Source organism: Bactrocera tryoni, unplaced genomic scaffold, assembly GCF_016617805.1.
Source record: "Bactrocera tryoni isolate S06 unplaced genomic scaffold, CSIRO_BtryS06_freeze2 scaffold_907, whole genome shotgun sequence".
NCBI classification, from domain to species: Eukaryota; Metazoa; Arthropoda; class Insecta; order Diptera; family Tephritidae; genus Bactrocera; species Bactrocera tryoni.
The window spans coordinates 12,719-30,476 of NW_024396553.1; the positions used below are offsets into that span (position 1 = coordinate 12,719).

Here is a 17,758-nt window from a genome sequence, read left to right on the forward strand (position 1 = left end):
ATAGATTTTATTATACATATATATATGTAAGACAAAGAAATGCGACCGTGCGGACTGAACGTTTTTGACACACGACAATACTGACTGAACGAAAAAGGGACTCGAACGGAATAAAACCAATAACGGACTTCACTTGAATAGCGGACGGCGAGGCAGTTAATAAAGTATCTATCTATTGTAAAGCAGCACTTCTTTGATAAAGAATTGATCTAAGTATTGTAAAACTGTATTAAAAGCACCAGTTCTTAATAAAAGTAAGATTGATCCAAGTATTGTCAAGTTTGATAAAGCACAAGTTCTTAATAAAAGTGGAATTGATCTATTGCGAAGTGAAATTGGTCCAGTCTTTTATTTCCGCACATCAGTGGGACAATCGTTTCCTGCAAATCGGACTTGGCGAGTCATCTATATATTGGTCGGTTGGCCGTACGTCTATCCTACAAATTGGGGGCTCAACTCAACTGATTTTATTGGCCATATTGTGCACTGCAAAGCAAACTCGAAGGCAACAGCATTCGGCACCAGATCGACATTCTGGCAGACTGTAGGGTGGAACAGCGAGACAAATCTAAGTGTTGGAAGCGGTTTTTGGGGGTGCACAAAATACAGGTGAAGTACAGTTTTAGTATACCGGAGTTTTCTAGAAGTGCAGAGGCAGCGACGTTACGGTACGTGTACAACAACAAAGTTGGAGTTGATTCGTGTCGGGAAACAAGACATACAGTAAAAACGGTTGCACCGCAATAGCGCATCAGAAACAGCGAGGAGTGCAAGTGCGACGGCAACACACGTACACAGGTGTAACAAGCAGCGAGGTTTAGCCAGAGAACATAAAACAGAGAGAAGGTGCAAATCGAAATCTGTATGATGTTCGATTGGACGGCTAACAGAGCTTATAAGATTTTGGAACGGAATTCACCATTCTCGCTGCTATTTAGCAGAATTGATCACGTTCTCTGGCAGAAATATATGTAAAACGAGCGAATTCATGCGAGAATGAATAAAGAGAAATGCTTTGAAGAAAAATCTACAAAGTAACACAGAAAACGTAAAAAAGCATTCTCTGAGTGACATATGCATGCTTACAAATACGAGCCACATACATATGTACAAACATTCAATAATGACCGCACGGATCTTTTGGCATCTATGTTGTTACGGGCAACCAAGACCGAAGCGCACAAGTGTCACAGCTTTTGCTGGTAGAAAATCGGAGTTGTGCCGAAAAAAAAGTAATGGCCGCCGATTGTCACCCCTTGCCGCTGTAGCAGCTTCGCCTACAAAAATGCGTAAATATGTATGTATGTATGTATATGTATGATCGTGAATACATATCGACGCAGATTTTTGCGAGAAGACTTGTTGGCAAAGGCATGCTCGGGGATATGTTACGGCCTCTGTTTTTATGAATGAAGCGAGATTGCTTGTGGAATTTGCGCCTGCGTTTATGAATGAAATCGTTTTTGTTGTAAAATTTACTACACTTGTTCTTCGCCAATTTGGCTGTCATATTGACTTCTCAAGATCAATTTTTTGTTGGTGACATATCCATATGTGTACGCATATGTATGTTTGTATGCTTGTGCATTGTTTATTCATCATTTTAAGTATAGAAATATGCTTTTGTAGAGCATTTGCTTTCGCAAACATACAGACAAATGTGCAAACGACATGTATGATTGTTTCGCATTTTGCTTCTACGCCAGTCAAATTTCTACAAAAATCGGCTGAAATGTGTGAGAAAATAAAATGGACAACTAGGGCAAATAATTTTTAAAATTTTTATTGAAAATTAAATAAAAATGAAAATACATGTACATTTATTTTAATTTAGTAAAAAACTTATTTTAATTTATTTAAACTTATTTAAATTTATTAAAAAACTTATTTTAATTTATTAAAAACTGAAATGAAAAAATAAAAAGAAAATTCATTTTATTAGAAATAAACATATAAAAGAATATAATTTTAATTAAACACGATTTTCAGAATTTGTCTACCCACAACCACAAATTCTCACACAACCTAATCAATAAAGATTAGGTCTTTTTCACCAGCTGTTTTCAAAGCTTGGCTCACGTGTTCATACTACTTACTAAATTAATAAATACTGAAACTAACTAACAATAACTAATACTAAAACTACTACTACTACTACAAACTATTTACATCTTAATTCTACCCTGAAAAAAATAAAAAGAACATTATTAGTTTTTGAAGAATCTGAAATGAGAAGAGAGAAATGCATTTTAGTTATTTGAATAATGTAAAGTATTTATATTGTATTTGTATTTCATATACATATGTATTTCTTTTACCTTTTATAACACGGAAGTTGCTAGAAAAATTAAATATGGCCTACAATCTACTTATGTTACCAGTTTCTTTAGTTTCTCTCTTTTATTGTAATATCTCGCCTTAACTTCATTTTTGTAAGACTCTTCCTGTTGCTGTGCCAGCCATTTCGCGTTTTTAAACAGTAAAACTGTTATTAAAAAATCTAAAAATTGGTGCCTATGCTCGAGGCAATCTCCAGCCTCGCTGTACCACTCTGGGTATTTTTGTTCGGTAATTGCAGTAATCTGGGCTAAAATCATCGATTTTATACCCACTCTGCAAGAATTTTCCTTAAACAAATCTTTATAGAGGCTCATTTGAAGGCGGCTTATCTCGAAAACTCTATCATTGGGATTAACCAGCCTTAGGTCATCCGCGCTTTTATAATTTTTGGACCTTATAAGGGCTTCCGATGAGGCTTGTAGAGAAGTATCACTCTTCCTCATTAAATATGCACATTTTTCGCATTTTAATCTGCAGAAAACCTTCTGGTATATTGCATATCCAGTATAATAGCGACGAACCTGTATTTCTGCTGGTTTTTCGGTCTGAGCAAAGTGCTCATCTGGAACATATATTTGTTCCACGGCAAGTTGCTCAGACGGTTTTAAATTTTCTTTAAGGTCGTCTTCCTGGCCAATATTCCAATCAAGGTTTTCATCGTCGTCTTCTTCGCAATTGCTGCCTGTTTGCGAGAAGTTGCGTCGCAATATATGCATGGACACTAGCCTTGCAACAATATATTGCATCTCATGTGCTGATGGATGATTATTGCATCCTAAATTTGCTCTTATTTTGTAAAAAAAGTTTTCCAAGGCATCTTGGTTCATCCTCCCTAAGAGTATAAATGATATATTCGGATATTCATCGAATATATCGCCGCTCAATTCGATCATTGCATTTATCGTTAATACAAATGAGTCGAGGCACAATATTTGACTGGTAGGCTTTTTTATATTTTTAATATAGGCGATGTGATCTTTCAAACGATTAATTTTCTCAATACAATCTCTACGTATTGGCCTTCTTCGCGGATTTGGATTGCAAAGCGTCTTACAATCCAATTCGTCGAACAGATCATTCATCCGTTTCACCAACAGTTGGGTTGCTTTGGCGCATTTTTTTAAATGCTCATCGGAGCCCAATAAATTTTCCTTAATTGACATCTCAATTGCCGCGGCGACCGAATTGCTAAATATTTGTGTCGCTCTTGACACTGACATTTTTTCCAAGCTTCCGGGGTACACATGCGAATAGGTTAATTTAGGGCACATTTTAAAATTAACGTTCGCCTGGTCTATGGCATATATTTTACGCACAACTTTAAAAGTTGTCAGCCCATCTTGCGTTTCAACGTCATATTTTAGTAACATATTGCGCATGCATTTAATCAAATGGCAATAGTCAAACATCATATATATTTTTCTTTCATTGTGAAAGAAATATGGCTTTTTTGGTGTAGCGCCTACCAGTTGCCTCAATTTGATATTTTGTGCACCTTGGTCGCACACTATTGACTTGATTTTAAGTCCGATTTCTGCTGAGGCATTTATATTGCTCTTGAGCATATTCAACAAATTCTCACTTTTGACGCCATCTTTTGCCACATAATAGGAAATCACATATTTCCATTTTGCGACTATGCCTTTCAACATAAAGAAGCAGCACTTATTGCCGATCACGCTTTCCCGGTGACCTTCTCCATTATCGACGAAGCCATCAATCACATCTCGTACTTTGTTGTACGTCAGATCTTTTTTGATTGATACTTCGTCGAAAATTAGTTGGCATATGCGTTCTTCTGGTTTAAAGTCTTGAACAATTTTTTTTAAATTGTTCAAGACTTTTTCGTCGATACCGGGGCAGACATACCGGATCGGACGCCAACGCAAAAGTGATTTTTTGTGGGGCAATGCAAACCCCAAATCGTCGCGCATGAAATTATATGTCTTAGTCGACATATAATTGATGTTTAAAGCCATTGATTTCTCCTTTTCATCGTAGGAGTTTTTTTTCTTTAAAATCATCTTTGCGAATGTTATCGCATGTTCATTAGCATCGCCTGTTATTATGACGTTTTTTTCCAGAGCTTGACATTTTTTTGTCAACAGGAAAACTTTCCTTTTTAGCTCTTTAATCTTTTTCATTTGCCTCAAAGAATTACTTTGAAAACCCCTAGCTACTCGAGCGTAATGCTCATGGTCGAGAACAGTGATATTCTCACTATCTTCGCACTTCATTTCTATTTCATGAAGGCGGGAATATTTTTCGAATTCTTGAAATGATATGTCATTTGGATTTCCCATCTCTTCAAATGACATATCATTTGGTGTTGTACACTCGGTTTTTAAAACATCATATGTTTGTACAACCGGCGGCAAAACCCACTGTGGCGATTGCTGACTAGTTTCGTCAACTTCAAATTTTAAATTTAGCACAGGAAGAGCTTCATTCAGCATGCGCCTTGACGAGATATCTTTATTGTGAAAATGTCGTTCACGGATATATGAAGGTTTTTTCAGTGGTAACTGAAGATTGCAGGCCTTAACCCAATTATTTCTAGCAACTTCCGTTTTAGGAAACGTAAAAAGTTTTGCTCCACCGGCACAGTTGCTAACGCAGCAACTTTTGTACGGGCGCACCGGTTGAAATAATTGCGTTGGGGCCTCATCTAAAAAAATTGTAAATAAATATAAAGATAAATTTAAAATATATATAATAAATACTAAATTTCAATATAAGTGTATGTACATACATATATGTAATATTAAATATTATATGCACCCACAGGAAATTATATTAAGCACACACACGTACCAGCCAAAAATAAACAATTAAAAATAAAAACCAAACAATGATATTGGCTACTTGGGCATACATCGCAGTTATATCTTGAAAATAAATTACTATTATATAAATCTATACTAAAACCTATATGGACATACGGTGTGCAACTTTGGTGCACTGCTTGTAATTCAACGCGCCTTGGTTCATAACAAATAAAGCCACTCATTCAGATCTGAATATACCTTTTCATAAAGTTGAAATTAAAAGATTTAGTTCAGCATATTTGCACGGGATAAGTTATCATCTTTACATTCTGTGGCTGGGCAAATTATCAAAACACACACACGCACGCACTTGTATGTGCACCCGCAAATCATCTAACACACGCATGCACTTGTATGTGCACCCACAGGCAAATATTACACTTAAATAAACACCCCCAAGATAAAAAGGAACTACACTTACCCAGATGCAATGTAGGTACAGCATTCTTTTTAAGATTCCTTGTTCCAATTGCCTCCTTTTCGAAATGTTTCTCACAAATGAATGAGTTGGTGGCTGGAAAGTGGTCAGTGGGAGAAATTTTTAGGTTCTCCTTCCACTTTTCAGCCAGCTCCCATTCATTTGGAAAAGTAAATAGACGGAGTACCCCATCGCTGGTACTCCCACACCCGCGCACACGACACTTTCGAACTTTCGGCATTTCGATAAATAATTAAAAACAACACGATTGAAAAAATTACGTCCGCACTTCACAAAATCACCAACTTTATGAAAATTGGCGCAATTATTGACACTTCAATTTTATGTAAAGTTTAAAACATATTTACATATGAATACATAATATATTTTATTTTGGCGCAATTATCGACACTTGTCAATTGGACCAATATACATTAAAGTAGGAGAAAGAAAGATGGTTACTTTCATTTGTGTGTAAAGCTCAATACTTATTTACATATGATATATACAAAGAACATGTAAGAAGAAGATTTTTACAGGTTCCTTGGTAAGTGATATGTAAATATTTATTTGATTTTGGCGCAATTATTGACACTTGTCTTAATATACAAAATTGGGCCAAAACGAAACAAAGAAATACATAATTACTTTTACATGTCAATATGAAAATGCCGACGGCAAAACGCAAAGGCATACATTGCACATACATACAAGCAATTCCTTGATTGAACGCAAAAATTGAAGTATGAGAAATAGAAATGCCGACGGCAAAACGAAATTCCTTACATTCGTACATTGCGTATGAAAGAAATTCCCTGGTTGAAAGCTAACATGAATCATGAAAATATCATAATGGTGTTAGGTAAATCTTTTATTTATTTAAAATGACTTATTATAAAATAAGATTAAATTAACATAAAATAATTTGAAAAATAATGAATAAAAGTTCTACATACATACATACATACATATTTCCATACATTCATACATACATTTCCTATGGGATATCAAATATACTATTTTTCTTCAATATTCTCTGTTTGGGAGTATCATCATGGGCATGCATACATATATTTATGTCTCTTCATATTCTTGGGTATATGAGACAGAGAACATAAAAAAATGTCTTATATTCTCATTTATGTGTCATTGTTTTGTATACATTTTTCGCTGTTCAAAATAGAATAAAATATAAACGAAAAGCAAAACGAAATTCTTCGTTGGGAGTGTACTTATGGCCATGCATACATATATTATTTCTCTTCATATTCTCTGTTTGAGTATGTGGAGAACTGTTAAAAATGTTAACATTTCACATCGGCAATTCTGAGGTTGTGAGGTGAATTCCGTTCCAAAATCCTATAAAATGTTCGCTGTCGAACCTGCACCTTCTCTCTGTTTTATGTTCTCTGGTTTAGCGTCATCAACAAGTCGGCAACAAACGGGTTGCGGTTGGCTCGTGTATTCGAACGAGCAGTGTGTGGAAACGGTTGCGCCGCAACAGCGCAGCAAAATCGGCAACAGACAGGTTGCGGTTGGTTCGTGTTTTCGAACGAGTAGTGTGTGGAAACGGTTGCGCCACAGATTTCGCAAAAGATTAGTCGTAGATAGTTCATGTAGTCAAGCGAAATATTCATGGAAACGGTTGTGCCGCAATAGCGCAACAGAAGCAGTGGATACGGCAACACAAGTGCATAAGCGTAACAGACAGCGAGCGTCAAAATGAGGGCTTAGACTATATTAAACACGACAGTGACAGTGTTAAAAGAAATGTTAAAAGAAGTAGGGCTACCGACAAATGGACGCCAGAAGGAATTACGAGACAGACTTCTGACACACTATGGTCTTCTTAACGATGACGATGAATGCGAGAGTGAGGTCAAATCAGTGGAGCCGCTTTGTGAGAGTGTTTTGGGTGAAGGTCCGGTGTCACCCACGGTTCCTCATTTTACATTTAGAGAAATTGAAGAAAGTTTGGCGTCATTTAACGGTACAGACGGGCAGGAAGTTAATCAATGTATATAGTAGGCTGGTCGGAAATCCATAAATTTGTTTATGCAAAACAGCTTCTCAGAGGAGCAGCTAGCGCATTTGTTCGAAGGCAAACCGGTATCCGTGATTGGATATCTTTAAAACAAGCTTTAATTGATGAATTCGAAATATCATTTTCATCAGCTGAGGTACATAGGCGTTTATGGAATCGTTAAAAGAGACAGAATAAAACATTTATTGAATTTTTATATGTCTTAATGGAAATAGGGAAGCGGGTAAAACTGGGGGAATCCAGCGTAAAAGAATATTTCATACTACATACATCAGAAGTGGTCACGTTAGGTAGTTTCGAAACCAGAGCTAAAATAGATGATATTAAAATAAATATCCTGTTTCATATTGTCAACATTAGGGATCTTCAACATCCGGCATTAATAGGACGTTCAATTTTGGGTCAAGTCGATTTAATTGTTAGCGAGGAGAGCGATAGGTTTTTAAGGAAGGATAAACCAGATATTTCTTAGCCGAACAACAAAAATTATAATGGCAAAATTGCAGAAAAGGCAGAAATAGCAGCTTTTAGTATGATTTGTATAGATGAACAGGAGCCAAAATCAACATAGGCGTGTATCATTTCACTATCAAATAAACGTATATGATCAAGTAAAGTAATGGCTAGATAAAGGAACGTATTATTCCTTCAAATGTATCTGATTACGCGTCGCCAATTATGTTGCGATTATCGCAAATTAAATGTGTAAATTTTGCGCGATAACTTTCAAATGGCATTAATTGACGAGGTAGTTGAGAAGCTCCATGGATATAATGTTTTTACCACGTTAGATTTGGCTAACGAATTTTTGCATGTTCCTGTCGAAGAAAGTTCTAGAAAATATACATCGTTTGTAACAATGAAAGGTCAATTTTAATTAAAATTTGTACTGTTTGGTATCTCAAATTCACCAGCAGTATTGTGTAGGTTTATCCATTCGATTTTTAAAGACCTAAAAGGTGAGGGAAGTTTAGTCTCTTAAATGGATGATTTAATTATTCCATCTATAGACGAGGAAGAAGGGTTAATAAAACTAAAGAAAGTTCTTACAGTAGCAACAGATGCTGGACTACAAATTAAGTGGAAAAAGTGTAATTTTTTGAAGCGCAAAGTAAATTTTTTGGTGGTGGTAGTGGCTAAGCCATTATCAGATCTTCTGAGGAAAGATCAACATTTCAAGTGGGAGGAAGAGGGAGGAAACTTAAGTCCTCGCTATCACGATCTCCAGGTTTAGAATTATATAACCCAAATGCAATAACCGAAGTTCATACAGATGCATCAAAGCACGGGTATGGCGCGGTAATGTTGCAAAAGAGGGCAGAGGATGAAGCATATCATCCAGTGCAATTCATGAGCCAGAAAACAAGTTCAGCGGAAAAGAACTATCATTCTTATGAACTTGAAGTGCTCGCCATCGTCAACGCATTAAAGAAATGGAGAGTGTATTTATTAGGTTTGGAATTCAAAATTGTAAAGGATTGCAATGCATTTGCTATGACATTAAGGAAGAAAGATGTTCCACCACGAGTAGCTAGATGGGCAATGTTTTTGAAAGAATTTAATTATACTGTAGAACATAGGTCAGGATCTAAAATGAAGCACGTCGATGCTTTAAGTAGGTTAGCGTGTATGTTAGTAGACGAATCGTTACAGCACAGATTAAAATAAACTGGAACCAGAAAACAATTCTTACGAGGACTTTTTGATCTCTCGTGACTTATTGCATAAGTATCCGCCAAAGGAACTAATTGTGGTACCCAAAAAAATGGAGAATGAGATCATTTTGTTAGCAAATAAGTAAGGGCATTTTTCAAATAAAAATACTTGTGATTGTGTAGGGAAATACTACTACATTCCAGGGCTCGAGGGAAAAGTCAGAAATATAGTAAGCAGTTGTGTCGAATGTTTAATAATGAACACAAAGTGTGGTAAATTGGAACGATTATTGTCGCCAATTGAGAAAGAAGATTATCCCTTGGCGACATTTCACATAGATCTACCCAACAAAAGATACAATCACGGTGGTGGTTTTAACAGCCCTCGAAACAAGCTGACATTTTCGGCAACCCGCGTAGAATTATATTTGATAGGGTATCGGTGTTCACTTCACAAGCTTTTTAAAGTCATTTTGACAATAACAATATTCGGCATCTACTCATTACGACCAATAGGAAACGGACAAGTGGAACGAATACATAGAGTAGTAATACCAATGTCAGCTAAGTTATCTCATCCGACTACCTCACAGTAGTACAAGTATTTCGGGAAGGTTCAGCAATTTATAAATAATTCTCCAAATCGAAATAAAAAACAGGCCCCATTTAAGATTTTAACACGCTGCGACATGCGTGTAAAAGAAGACCTTCTCTTAAACGAAATTTTAGAAATGAAGCAGTAGAATATCGTTCTTATCATTGATACAGAAGCATATCGGGCTCAAGTTAATGCCAGAATTGAAAGTACGACGGATGGCTTGAGCATGGTAAATGTAAATTATCTGTGAATTAAGGGCATAAATACACAACAGGTATTTTTAAACTATTAATGTTGATTACAAATAAGGAATAATTCCAACTTTTTCAATTTTTGTATTTTCTTAGCGAAAAATTAAAAAGCATTGAAATTGTAAAATGGATTAATTTTTCACCTGTCTCATTTCTCCAAATGCTTCTAACCTACTTTTGAAACATTTAATGCCAATAGACTCTATTTTATTGTGAATACAAAATTTTATAGATGTTGTGCATGATATTGAGATGTTATGTTCGGTTCCCTCAACGTAATATTTTAAAATCATTTTAATTATTTTTAACGTGGTTACACAAATGTGGATATAAAATATGGAGTAAAATAAGGCACCAATATTTATTTATATTTCATTACTCACCAATTACTTGATTAATAATATTGTAGGACCAATTATTTTCTCCAAATATTTTACCCCAGATATATGTGGTGTGTTGAAGAGTAGGAAACCCATCTTCTCTGTACATTTACGCACCAGAACAAAACCAAAATATTTTGTTTATCAAGCAGCGCAACATTAAAAAATGTAATTGTTTTTTTGCTCAGAGAATTAAAATAGTAATATAATAGTACGTGATAAATATAAACGACATAAATAAGACAAAGTGCTTTGATAGTCATTTAAAACCAGTTAAAATGATTTCATCAGATGTAAATTGCAAATAGAAGTCTTTTGTTTCAATGCATGAATAACAAAAAAAAAACAAAGATAAATGACATTATTAGAACAAAAAGCTAGTAATTATAAATATATACAATACGAGCGATGTCCACTTCACACAGCAGACTCATCAGTTTATTAAAACTCATCTTAAGACCAGTGGGTAGACTACATTTTTTGTTTTTTCATTTGGAGTATAAACATATATGTACATACGTTTTTAGATGTGCCAACTCGGGAGCTAGCCACATACAATTGGGCGTCTGAAAAACACGAATTCTCCTAATTTAAACCGGCCATAGTCAACGATTGACCATGTGTGTGTGGCAGCATTCTAGATGAGAGTGTCGATGGACTTATAATTGAGTTCTTCGTCGGGAAGTTTCAATTGAATTTGATCATTGAGTTTGTTAATGTCATCATTCTTTGGTGCTTAAATTGCGTGTTCATAAAACCATTTTGAATTTTTGTAATTAATTATTAAATTTGAAAATACTTTGTCGACAACAGCTTGCATATTTGGTTGCACTTGACAAAAATCATGTGGAAAAGAAATCTCATTTGTCGCAGGATCAATTGGAATTTGGCCGTTCCCTATGTCTAAAAGTTGTTGCGAAAATGTTTGAGCAGATGAGTCTTGCTGTAAATAAACACGCATCTTCGTTGATAGTGTGATTTTCTCGACTCTCCTCCAAAGATATGAAGATTTCAGGCAAGCGTTTGGCTCATCTGCGGGAGTTGAACGCGGAATAACCGGCAAAGTTTGACGGCAGCCACCAGTAAGAAGAATAAGAGCACCTCCCATTGGTTGGTCATTTCCTCTAAAATTGCGCAGGGTCTTATCAAGCAAATATGTTTCATATTGACATACATATATATCCACAACGCATGTGTCAACACAAATTTGGATTGTAAAACAATAGAATATCATCATAGTAAATATAAACTGTATTTGACAATTAAAAAAGTGCTCCGATCCTCACAAAATTTTACAGGATTACTCGTCAGGTCAAGCTAAAAATCTCTTGAAAGTTTCATTGCAATTGGTCAAGCTCTTTCGGAGTCTACCCGGAACATACATACATACTTTGGCTTTTATATACGGCGGCTCAAACGCATAATTGAAAATCAGAAAATTTCCAAAAAGTTTTGATGCAGAACTGTAGATTATGAAAAGACCTTTTAAAAATGTATAATACTTATGATCTTTTACTAAAAAACCTTTTTTCAAATTAAAAAAGAAACAACAGCAAACAAGATTCCCGTCAAATGTACAATTGGACGAATAGTGTAGATGCCGAGTTATTGTTGGAAATGGTTTTTTGGATCCGTTATTTTTTCTGCTGAGTAAGTTCATGTTAATTCCAAGGCAAATGATAAATCAGTATGCAAGTGTAGTGTTCAAAGTGCAGATAAATATTGAAATGTGTTCTGTTAACTGATGAACTTACCTTTATTTTCGAAAATCACTTGTTATTATAAAAGAAATAACGCACAGAACGGGTTTTCTGGATTTCAAATTTCGCAATTCTCTTTTATTTCTGGACTCATTTTATTTCTGAATACTCTCAAACGTTACAAACTGATCGTATACCCCAATCGGCATCGGAATCGAACGATGATGGACGTGGAAGGAAAAGAAAAAAAGATGCTGCGAAAAGCATGCGCGCGTGTGCCTTGAGTCTTGACTCGTAAGGAAGCAAAAAGCGAAGTGAAAGTGGCTGGAGTTGTCCGTCCCTTTTGTGAAAGTTGTTGTGTTCTGGTTGGTAGTGTTGTGTCATCATTGTATTTACACACGGTTCCAGATATTTCCACTGTAAGGCGTTGAAATCCTCCTCATATTTGGACAACAGGTCGGCTGACAAATGCTTGACTTTGGCAGGTGAGATGTAACAAGCTTGCTGTAGATTATGCAATGCTTGACATCCCTTTGTGTTGCCCACTGCTCGTGTTTACAACTGGTATGATACATGACTGACGTATCTTCAACATGCGCTGTAGAATAATTTTCATTATTATCGGCGATATCTTTAATATGCCTTCAGCATTGCCCAAATGTTTTCGAAGTATGTGTTGGAAACTACTCTCACACAGCGCGTGCTGTTCAGTATAAAATATTTTCTTCAAATTGCTCAACCTTATGCGATGGATCTCCTCAGATTGTATTGGAATTTGCAGTTATGCATCGACCTTAGATTTACATGTGCGCCACGTGCAACGTTGCAAACCATTAACAAGTGTCAATTCTGCTTTATCATGACCTTTTGCAGCATTCTGATGCATAACGTCAGCATCTACTATTGCTTTCCAACCAATTGGCGGCGTTAAGGGTTCTGTGAAACCGATGAATTCCAATAAACCACACAAATCATCAATGCTGCGTTGTATGGACGTGCCAGTAATGACCCAGCGGTTTATAGCTGGCAGTTGTTTTACCATAGCTGCCCCATTCGTAGAATTTGATTCCACCATTTGTGCTTCATCAAGGCATACCCACCACCATTCGACCATAAGTAATGGTGACAAGCGACGCATTGAGCGTTTTTTATTTCGTGTTACACGATCGGAAACATATGCGCTGGTGTGATATATCTCACAGCGCAACAAAGAGTAATCGTTTAGTACCCCATCGTAGGTGGCCAACTCTTTTGGACTAATCCAATTGGCTGCCACTAGTTCATTGTAATCGAAAACTTTAAGAGCTGGTGTAACATGTCAATTTATTTCAGAAATCCATTGCGCTTTTATTGTATGAGGTGTCACAATGAATGTGGTTGCAGCTTTTAGCAACGAGTTTTGCGTTATTATGTACCAACAGTCACGACATAAATATGAATCATTGTTGGCGTTAACATCGAAACCACCGACACATTTTCCATGTTGTTGAAATTTACATACACCCCTATCATGCATTTCGATTACGTTGCCGCTCTACGCTCCGCCGGAGTCAAAAGTAGGTATCATGCGTTGCAATTGGATTGAAAGAGGAAGAGCTATAACTCTTTCGAAATCAGCTGTTTGGCTTGAAATATGTGAAACTTGAACATAGCAAAGCGAAAATGCGCAAATTACTGCTGTTCAAAGAAAGTAAATAAAAGTAAAATTTTTATATTGTTATTATTTTTATTAAATGTAAGTATGGAATCTTTATCCGCGGCGATATTACTGGTTGAGGAGGAGAGCAGCGCATCTCAGAATGCTGGGGTGAGAATTGAAAGGAGAAGATTACAAGATATGTGCGATCGCTTCCAGATGAATGACGGGCTGTAAGTAATTGCACGTGAATGTAGACAATTTTCTTACAATTTGTTTACTTATTTAGATTCAAAACAAACTTTCGTCTGCATAAGGACGCATTCAAGTATGTCCTAGATGCGTTTGCGGAAGAAATGACGGCAAGTACTTTGTCCTCGTTATCTCCGCTTAACATTGTAGTATCCGCTTTAAGATTTTTTGCGAAAGGCAGTTACCATCATGGAGTTGGCGCAGACCACAATGTTGGAATGGCACAGTCAACCGTGTCAAAGTGGCTGTGAAATTTTCTCAAAATAATGCAGCAAGAGCTATGCCCACAGTGGATAAAATTTGAGCAAAATGAAATAGAAAAGCAGGAAGCAAAACAAGATTTTTTTACGAAAGCTGGTTTCCCAGGTGTTATCATGTGCTTTGATGATAGAAAAGGATTTTATAGCATCAATGCTATGTTGGTGAGGATTGTATTTCATGAAATCAATTCCATAGTTGAAAATTTATTATTTTAGGTGTGCGATCACAAATTACGAATAAGAAGCATTGACCCATTACAACCTTGGCTAATGACTCCGTATCGTTCCGTAAGTCAAGACAGCCGACAAAGTAATTATAACATAAAGCACTCTAAAACTAGAAATATTATAGAGCGAACGATCGGTGTTTTAAAGAACCGCTTTCGATGTTTGTTGGGAGCTCGAGAGCTGCATTACTCGCCTCAAAAAGCGAGTCAAATTATAAATGTTGCTTGTGCACTACACAATATTTGCATTTTCTACAAAGTAGAAGATTTGAACCCGATAGAATTTGATAATGAAAGCCCTCAAGACGAAGAGGAACAAACCAATGACCCTGAATTTAGTTCAACAGCAAATCGTATTCGTGACAAGATACTTTCTTCTTTTTAAAGTGTATAAAATTTTATTTCAATATTTCATGTTTTTCTTTAAATTCAAAATTTATCTACATATGTTAATTTAAGAATAAAATTCAGTGCATATCACATTTTGTTACATAAAAATACAGTTCATTTTCAAGTTGCTTAAAGATAATAGAAAAAAAAATCAGTCTTTATGGTTGGGATCTAATTTTAGCATTTGCATTTTTATATCCAACTTTTCTTTTATCAGTTGTTCTTTTACTTTGTTGTGTCGTTGCTGCTCTTGAAGCTGCTTTACTGCAGTGTCTGCCAACACTTCTAGAGAGCGGTTCGTTTGCCGCCGTAAATATGTCACTGCTTTCTTCATTTTGCCATCTTTAGCTTCATAATGAAGTTTTGTTTCGGCATAAAACTCTTTCTGGACATCTTGTTGCTCCCTTAGTAACGATGCAGCGCTCTCCTTTTCTGAACGTCTCTCTCTGTTATGGCTGCTAGCTCTGCTGGTTGACGGCACATCGTCTGAATGTGTCGAAATGTCCATTTCGGAGGTTCGGGCTGCGCCTTGTGTGCTATCGCCATAATCGTTCTTATTCTTTATTCCACATGTACTCCTTTCCGACCCCGTTAAGCGCACAATTTTCTCCTCAAGTGGACTTATACGTTATAAACGACATTGCCTTCCCCCTGTGCTCATTATTTCCTTCTTATTGCTAGTTAGCTTGCGTTCGATATAGCACTTCCAGTCAATCCAAACCTGTAACAAAACGTTAGATTTTACAAATTCGTTTTCAATTCAATTAATACCTTACCTTTCTCCATGCATTTCAGTCTTTTGATGGTGGACAAAGTGCATTTAAATTTGATACTACCTCTTTACAAAAAGCCTACACATCTTTAGGGCGCTGGTGGAAACCGTTGGCTATATCTAGCTTACTCTCCATCATATCTCCCAAGTTTCCATATTGCTCTGACGTTTTTGTTTTTGACCTGAAAGCATATCAAAAAACATCATTAGAGCGCAAAAACTGGAAATATCGTGTGTTTTACAACTTTTAAATACAAGTTTTACTTACATTTTTAGAAAATTCAAAAAAAAAACACGGAAATAATAAAATTTTCGCAGCAAAATAAGAACACAAAAAGTTCTCCGACAAAATAGCAAACTTAGCAGAACGGAGCTACGATCGAAATGCATGATAGGCAGTATTGTAAATTTCGCATGTAATTAAGCACGAATTCGTAATTGAACATATGCATTGTCATTAGCAGGGTTGCTTTTTCAAGTAACATTTCAACAGCCCTTCTCAATGCAGACGTTCTTACAAATGCTTTGTACCTTATTTCATATTCAATAACCCCAAAAGCTCGCTGTGCTTCTTCTTTGGTAAATTCTTCGTCAATATGTCAGCTATCATCTGGTTTGTTGATACATATTCCAATCTGATTTCACCTCGTTCAACTATATCTCGCACAAAATGATACCTGATTCCCTATATAACACTGTTGATGTTCGCTTTATCCACAACTATTTCTGTAATTATGCGTCTGGATGTAACACCTCTACTGCAGATGACGCAGACAAATATTCTTCCTCGGTGCCTCAAAAACAGCACAATCTTGTTTTCTAGTTCAGGAAATCGCACACCAATAAAAACATTGCCAGTGTCGTCGACGGTCAATTCTCTACATCGCCGCCCAGTCTGCATCACCATACCCTTCAGTGGTTTATTACATGCGATAATGCATTTTCATATCTATGGTGCCTTAAATACCTCAATATATACATTATACCTGCTGATGCTCACTATGCGGATATTTGTTACGCTGTGCCAGCTTTGCTACGGAATGGAAAATATCTGGCCTCGTCGAAAGTGCTAGCCATATCAGCGCACCTATTGTAGACTGATAATATGTCTGGTCTACCTTCTTGCAAACGTCGTTGTCGCATGCCACTTGAAAACCAACATCTAGTGGTGTATATGCCGGTCTGCATTCACTTATACGATGTTGCCGTAACAAATCTTTTATGTACTGTGGCTGCCCAATTGAAATTTCGCCCAATTCGCCATCTCGCTCTATCAGCATACCAAGAAACATATGGAGAGAACCTTTGTCGACGCACTCGAACCTTTCACATATTTTTGCTTTAACGTCAACCAAAACTTCCTTTGACTGGCATGCTAAGAGAAGATCGTCAACATATATAAGTATCAAACAAAGATTACCTTTATGTCTTGCTTATAAAGACAGCGTTCACTCACACACTGAGTAAACCCAATGTCACGCAATGCTCTATCTAGCTTGGAATTCCATTCCCTTTATAGCGCTCAATGTTGCCGTGCTTGTCTCGTTTAAGGCTATATACCCACTTGCAGCCAATAACCGACTGCCCCTTAGGCATATCTATAAATGACCATGTGTAGTTTGCACTGAGAGCCTGGTGCTCCCTGTTCATCGCATCTTGCTACAAAGACGCCTGCTCACTTGCTATTGCTTCTTCATATGTTTGTGGAATTTCAACATCACTTGTGTTCATAGCATTCAACACATTATATTGCTTCTTAGGACGCCCTGGCCTACCCGTTCTCACCAACTTAGGCCTACCCGGTGCATATTTAACTGGTTGCTCATCTGCGCTAAGATATTCATCGTTGCTGCTCATCTGATTTGCTTCATCGCCACTCTCTATGATATCATCTTCACAGTCGTTAACTATTGCGTCACCAGCACTGCTTATGTTGTTATTATCTTCGTTTGTGTATTGCTGCATGTGCCCGAATTCAAAAGCCACCTCTTCATTATCAGCGCCTTG

At 36.5% G+C, this 17,758-nt stretch overlaps 1 protein-coding gene and 1 long non-coding RNA gene across 2 annotated transcripts; one reads left to right on the forward strand and one right to left on the reverse strand.

The window, feature by feature from the left end:
* Nucleotides 1-2,185: 2,185 nt before the first annotated feature.
* LOC120782042 lies at nt 2,186-13,696 on the reverse strand. Its single transcript, XM_040114196.1, has 5 exons — nt 13,630-13,696; nt 13,019-13,510; nt 5,590-5,682; nt 2,319-5,008; nt 2,186-2,223 (listed from the first exon to the last, which is right to left on the reverse strand). Exons 1-4 carry the CDS (start codon nt 13,694-13,696, stop codon nt 2,370-2,372), a joined length of 3,291 nt encoding a protein of 1,096 aa, XP_039970130.1. The 3' UTR covers nt 2,186-2,223; nt 2,319-2,369.
* Nucleotides 13,697-13,866: 170 nt separating this feature from the next.
* Nucleotides 13,867-14,909, forward strand: LOC120782044. Its single transcript, XR_005706214.1, has 3 exons — nt 13,867-14,083; nt 14,140-14,524; nt 14,579-14,909. It is a non-coding gene; the product is annotated as an uncharacterized LOC120782044 (long non-coding RNA).
* Nucleotides 14,910-17,758: the final 2,849 nt, after the last annotated feature.

Bases quoted from the DNA above. Each gene is read 5' to 3' on its own strand.
- LOC120782042 (XM_040114196.1), bottom strand. From the start codon at position 13,696: ATGGAAAATGTGTCGGTGGTTTCGATGTTAACGCCAACAATGATTCAT. The intron at 13,511-13,629 runs GTACATAATAAC...CAGCTCTTAAAG, and splicing joins TATTTATGTCGTGACTGTTG to TTTTCGATTACAATGAACTA. The intron at 5,009-5,589 runs GTAAGTGTAGTT...CAATTTTTTTAG, and splicing joins TGTACCTACATTGCATCTGG to ATGAGGCCCCAACGCAATTA.